The 5,989-nt window shown below is 39.7% G+C and overlaps 1 protein-coding gene across 1 annotated transcript in view; it reads right to left on the bottom strand.

Moving 5' to 3' along the window:
* Positions 1 to 5,385, bottom strand: part of LOC107100861 (fibroin heavy chain-like) — a 9,058-nt gene extending 3,673 nt beyond the window's left edge. Inside the window, exons 1-3 of the mRNA XM_015399522.1 lie at positions 5,031 to 5,385; positions 4,844 to 4,900; positions 3,352 to 4,742 (exon numbers count right to left, since the gene is read on the bottom strand). Of these exons, the coding sequence (XP_015255008.1) occupies positions 3,352 to 4,742; positions 4,844 to 4,900; positions 5,031 to 5,349 (1,767 nt within the window). The 5' untranslated portion in view covers positions 5,350 to 5,385. The remainder of the gene's footprint in view (positions 1 to 3,351; positions 4,743 to 4,843; positions 4,901 to 5,030) is intronic.
* Positions 5,386 to 5,989: the final 604 nt, after the last annotated feature.

Here is a 5,989-nt window from a genome sequence, read left to right as displayed (position 1 = left end):
TGGAGGAGAAGAATTCCCACGTGCGGATGCTGTTCCTGGACTTCAGTTCAGCTTTCAACACCATCATCTTACAGCATCTGATGGGCAAACTGGAACAGCTGGGATTCAATACACCCCTCTGCAATTTGCTGCTTGACTTCCTCACCAACAGACCTCAGTCAGTCCGGATTGGACAGAACGCCTCTGATGTCATCAGTCTAAGCACAATCTCCCATCAGGGCTGCATTCTGAGCCCCCTGCTGTTCACCCTGATGACACATGACTGCGTCCCCAGGTTCACCACCAGTCACATCGTAAAGTCTGCAGACGACACCACGGTGGTGGACCTCATCGTAGACGATGTGGACTACAGAGAGGAGGTGGAGCAGCTGGTGAAATGGTGCAAAGATAACAGCCTGATGCTGAATGTGGAGAAGATGAAGGAGGTCATCTTGGACTTCAGGAAGAACCGGCCTAACCACGCTCCACTGATCATCAACAGCTCAGCTGTAGAGGTGGTCAACAGCACCAAATTCCAGGGGGTGAACATCACAGACACCCTCACCTGGAATGTAAACACCACCCAACTGGTCAAAAGGGGACAGAAGCACATGTAATTCTTGCTCAGGGTGAAGAGAGCCCACCTGCCCCCACCCATCCTCACCACCTTCTAGAGCATCATAGAGAGCGTTCTGGCCAGCTGTCTCACTGTGTTGTGGAGGCTGCATCGCCTCAGACTGGAAGAAGGTGAGGATAGTGGTGAGAACAGCAAAAAAGATCATCAGGGTTCCTCTTACCTCCATTAAATACATTTTATCCTAGCGTTGCGTGCCCCGAGCCCGTGACATCATAATTGACCCCTCACACCCCCACCATGGACTGTTCTCCCCGCTGCCCTCTGGGAAGAGACCTCTAAGCATCCAATGCACGTCCAGCAGATTCCAGAACAGTTTCTTCCCCACTGCCATTAGACTGCTGAATGTTATGTAAAATGGGTTATAAAAAAGAAACTAAAAAAAAACTGAATGTTTGAACTGTAACTATACAGTCATATGTTTACATCACTTTTTTTCACCACAGTGTTTTTGTTTCATCACAATGCTTTTTATCACTGCTTAGCTGCTTAGGATTCACTTTAAAAAATGAAAATGTTTAGGGAGATGTACTTAACGAAATTCCTTTTTGTATACACTTGTGTGTACAAAATCACGAAATAAAATCTGTCTAAGCTTTTAGATNTGTACTTAACGAAATTCCTTTTTGTATACACTTGTGTGTACAAAATCACGAAATAAAATCTGTCTAAGCTTTTAGATGGAAGTGAGGAGTTGAATTTCATGTAAATGGTTTAGACCATCAGCTATGTCTATTTAAGGCAGAGATTGTGTGTTTGATGAAGGCTGAATGCTGTGAAGCTGAATTAACTTGCTTATACTTCCACATCATTTTGCAGGACAATTTAATTTTCTCCCGAAATCCAGCCAAAAGATCACCTGAATACAGACCTCAGATTTGTTTCCTTTTCCCATTTGTTTGAAAATTTATTAAAAAATATATATGAAGATGCAAAAATAAATAGAACAATGTTGTTCTCTCTTCAAAAGCAATAAAAGCCTTGTTCTCAGTTATTTATTACTTCAATACAATGCAGAAGACTTGTGCTCGTCGCTCTGGGTTGAATCCCACTTGTATCGGAAAGGGCCTCAGCTGTAAAAAGTCAGCAATTTAAAGTGATTTATTGCGGAGACCACAGAGTTTAGGAAAAGCTGCAAGTACAAAAACACTACAATATGAGCCAAATGCATCAAGTAGGTCCTGATGCTAATGAAAATAAAATAATTATTAAAAAAAATGCTTTTTGGTGGTATGAAGCTAAGGTTAGCAATATAAAGAACTTTGTTTTTCATCCATGTATCTGGAAATAGTCAGTATTCTGCTGCTTATTTATTATCCTGCTCTCAGCAAGATACTTTTTTAGGTGCAGACCTTATAAAAGTGTTGATAGTGTGAAGACAACATCACATTGATCAGCTTATTGTTTATTTAAAATCTTTCACTTATAACAGAAATAAAAAAAAATGAAGGGAACCAAAGAACTGGTATTAATTTAATACATCTTGCCTTTATTATGCAATACGTTTGTTTGTTCTACTTGACTTTTCAAAAGAAATCCCACAGATTTTTTTCCATCTACTTATATTTATTCAGAAAGCAATACACTGCAGTCAATGACCAGAAAGAATGACAGAAATGTAGATAAATCTGTAGAAAATAAATCTACTTTTGTCTTCCTTTAAGACAAAACCAACCACAGCTCTTGCTCGACATGATGGTATACGAAAGACAAATGCTTTGAAAATCATTTAAAAAAAGGTTCTGTTAGATTGCTTTACTTTATATTGTATTAGAATTTTTAGATTTGATCAACAAACAATCATCATCCATCTGAGGCAGAAGCTCAGATTACAAAGAGATTCTAATAAAGTTGTTTTTCATTAAACTTTTAATAACTAGAAACACAAAATCATAACTGATTACATATTCAGGAAAAACAGCGGAGGAGCATTGAATTGAAAAAAGTGTGATTTTTAGAATCTCCAAAGTGATATGAAAACCATCACAGAAAATCTGGAAATACAACAATTAAATAGAAAAAGAATTAAATAATAAAGTAGATGAGATATACAAGAAGAAAAAAAAAGCAAGTCAGGACAAAAAAAATGACTAAAGTAGCAAATACAACTGTTGGACTACAACCTAAAGCTAATGACATCTCAGTTAATAGTTTAACTTCAACTTTCAAAGGCACTTCTAAACAAAAGGGTTTTTAACTTTGACTTAAATAAATCAGATTTTCAGCTCATTTGCCATGTTTATTTATTTTGGTTTAAGTAACAATGAGCCATTGTTATTGCCTATTGCAATTAATAAAAAGACTATGACCAAAAACAAAATGAAGATTCCACATGATAGAACAAGGCTTCCCACCATTGGTACTCTGGCAAAAAATGACAACAGTAGCAGGAAGTAGAAGGCAACAACTAGTAGGACAACTCCAATATTCTTCTTAAAGATGTTATAAAGATGGATTATCATTTTCCTAATGCCCCATACTCCTGCCCCTATTACTGCTCCTGCCCCTATTGCTGTTCCTACCCCTGATCCTATTGTTGATCCCGTTGCTGTTCCTACCGCTGATCCTACCCCTGCCCCTATTGCTGATCCCATTGCTGTTCCTACCCCTGATCCTACTCCTGCTCCTATTGCGGATCCTATTACTGTGCCTACCCCTGCTCCTATTGCTGATCCCATTGCCGCTCCCGTTGCTGTTCCTACCCCTGATCCTATTGCTGATCCCGTTGCTGTTCCTACCCCTGATCCTATTGCTGATCCCGTTGCTGTTCCTACCCCTGATCCTATTGTTGATCCCGTTGCTGTTCCTACCGCTGATCCTACCCCTGCCCCTATTGCTGATCCTGTTGCTGTTCCTACCCCTGATCCTACTCCTGCCCCTATTGCTGATCCTATTGCTGTGCCTACCCCTGCTCCTACTCCTGCTCCTATTGCGGATCCTATTACTGTGCCTACCCCTGCTCCTACTCCTGCCCCTGTTGCTGATCCTGCCCCTGTTGCTATTCCTGCCCCTATTCCTGCTCCTGTTGCTGCTCCTATCCCTGACCCTGTTTCTGATCCTACCCCTGTTGCTATTTCTGCCCCTGTTGCTGATCCTACCCCTGTTGCTATTTCTGCCCTTGTTTCTGGTCCTACCCCTGTTGCTATTCCTGCTCCTATCCCTGACCCTGTTTCTGATCCTACCCCTGTTGCTATGTCTGCCCCTGTTGCTGATCCTACCTCTGTTGCTTTTTCTGCCACTGTTGCTGATCCTACTCCTGTTGCTATTTCTGCTCCTTTTGCTGCTTCTACCCCTTTTGCTATTTCTGCTCCTTTTGCTGCTCCTACCCCTGCTCCTACTCCTTCCGTTAATGCTGTTCCTACTCCATCCCCTATTGGTGCTCCTGTTGCTGTTCCTAGCGATGTTGTTATAGGGGATCCTTGTTCAGCAGCTAATCCAAAGAAAGTTTTTGCCACCAAGTTCCCCTCAGGACCTGAGAGGTTTATCCACAAACTCTTACTGGCATCAGTGTCAGCTTTGTCGTTTTTTGGGTTACCCGTTTCTTTGTTGTCTGTCTTATGTGCTTGGATCATTTTGTGGGTGTAACACCCCCCTTTGTTTTCCATCACTAACTTATCTATCATGTTTATTAGCTCTGACTGAAAAAAAATTTTGTCCTCCTCTGAGCTTTTGTTATGGTCAAAAACAAGGAATCGGCCACTGCACTTCTTAACTAAATCTTGAAGATCTTTTTGCTGGTTAATATAATTTTTTATTTCCATTCCCTGATGAACATGTGTAAAAACAACTGCTGCATATTTGAATTCTTCCTCTGAGAAACTCTGGAAGATTTTCTTAATGACAGCCAACAATTGCTCAGAGGATTCCTCCATTTTCAGAACAATCAAGAAAACATGAGGCCCAGGAGTGTACTCTGTGCTACACCTAACTATATCATCCTTCAAGTCACCATTAGAGAAACCAGGTGTGTCCAACACAGTGATTCTTCTTTCATGGGCAGATTTGGAGTGAAGATAATATTCAGTTGTTCTGCCAGATTTGAACACATCTTCTCCAAATAGAAAGTTTCCAAGGGTGCTTTTCCCAGCTCCGGTTTCTCCAAGCAGGATGATCCTGTAAGCTCTCAGAACTACAAAAAAATGAAGTCATCATATTTATTCTAAGGAATAAAGGAAAATTGTTTATCAGTTTTTAAAGCACAAGAGTAGTTTTGCCTCTATGTGTTGTTACCTTTGATGCACTTCAGTTCTCCATCTGAGCCTTTGACAATGATCTTTGATGCCGTCACTAAGGAAGGAAAAGAATGAAAAAACTTTTATCAAATAATGGATTTTTGTTTCCTGAGCTCCACAAAGAAGGAAATACTTTGACTTAAGATTGTTGCACATCCCTTTTACCAATGCAAAGACTTTCTTACCTGTCTGAGGTTTCACTCCCTCTTCTCCTTTTCCTTGTAGCGACGACTGTGCTGGATTATAAAAACCTACATTTATAGAGTGCTTATTTACTATATTTCTGCTGTCAGCCACTTCTTCCCTGTTAGCTTGGTTTTCTTTATCTCCTCTTCCTTCACCCATGGTTCCAAACTGAATCACAACACTTGATCCAAAGAAAACACTTCCGAGGTTTTCAGCTGCAGGGCCTGTTATTTTCTTCCATGCTTTGTTGAACACAGAATAATCAGCCTTATCACCACTGAAGTGATGGATGCTGTCATTGGCAGTTTGCTTAACCATCTTCACCTATATCTTGTTTTTGACCCTCGGGTATTGCTGGAAATTATCTAGAGCACAAAACAACCATATAAAAGTTAACAACCTGTTTGGCTGACAGTAATGATCCAATAATATATGCATGCAGTGCAGTGTGCATATTCTTTACTCAGAAAAATTATCTAGCTAATATAGAAGCATCTAACGAAATTACTAAACAGCTGTTCAATTTTCTTTTCATTTTTTTTTTTTTTCATTTCTGAGTCCCAAGCAACAACGTAATAAATTGATTTCACTGTTAAATGTAGGTGGATACTTATTGGCCAACTTAAGCATTTGAAATGAACATTTATAACATAAATGAAAAACTTGTGATTAGGCTAAAATTCACAATCTACTCAGATCCATTTCCAGCTTTTCTGGTTCCATATGTTATATCATCTACCTGTAAAGTAATAGGGAATTTGTTAAATTAGCTGTATCAGAGAACAAGTTCAAATGTCCACTTTAATGCAATTGCAGCCTTACATAAACCTGTTAGATAAGGGTACACCTTGATAAAGTTTTTATAGTGCACTAAAAGAAAGTTTCTAAAGATATCTTATTTAATCACATCTAGAAATTCCACATATGAGGAGTGGGGAATGTGTTGTGATGCTATGCT

Source organism: Cyprinodon variegatus, unplaced genomic scaffold, assembly GCF_000732505.1.
Source record: "Cyprinodon variegatus isolate N-32 unplaced genomic scaffold, C_variegatus-1.0 Scaffold1021, whole genome shotgun sequence".
NCBI classification, from domain to species: Eukaryota; Metazoa; Chordata; class Actinopteri; order Cyprinodontiformes; family Cyprinodontidae; genus Cyprinodon; species Cyprinodon variegatus.
Note: the sequence above shows the minus strand (reverse complement) of the source record. Positions and strands in the feature narration are given on the sequence as shown.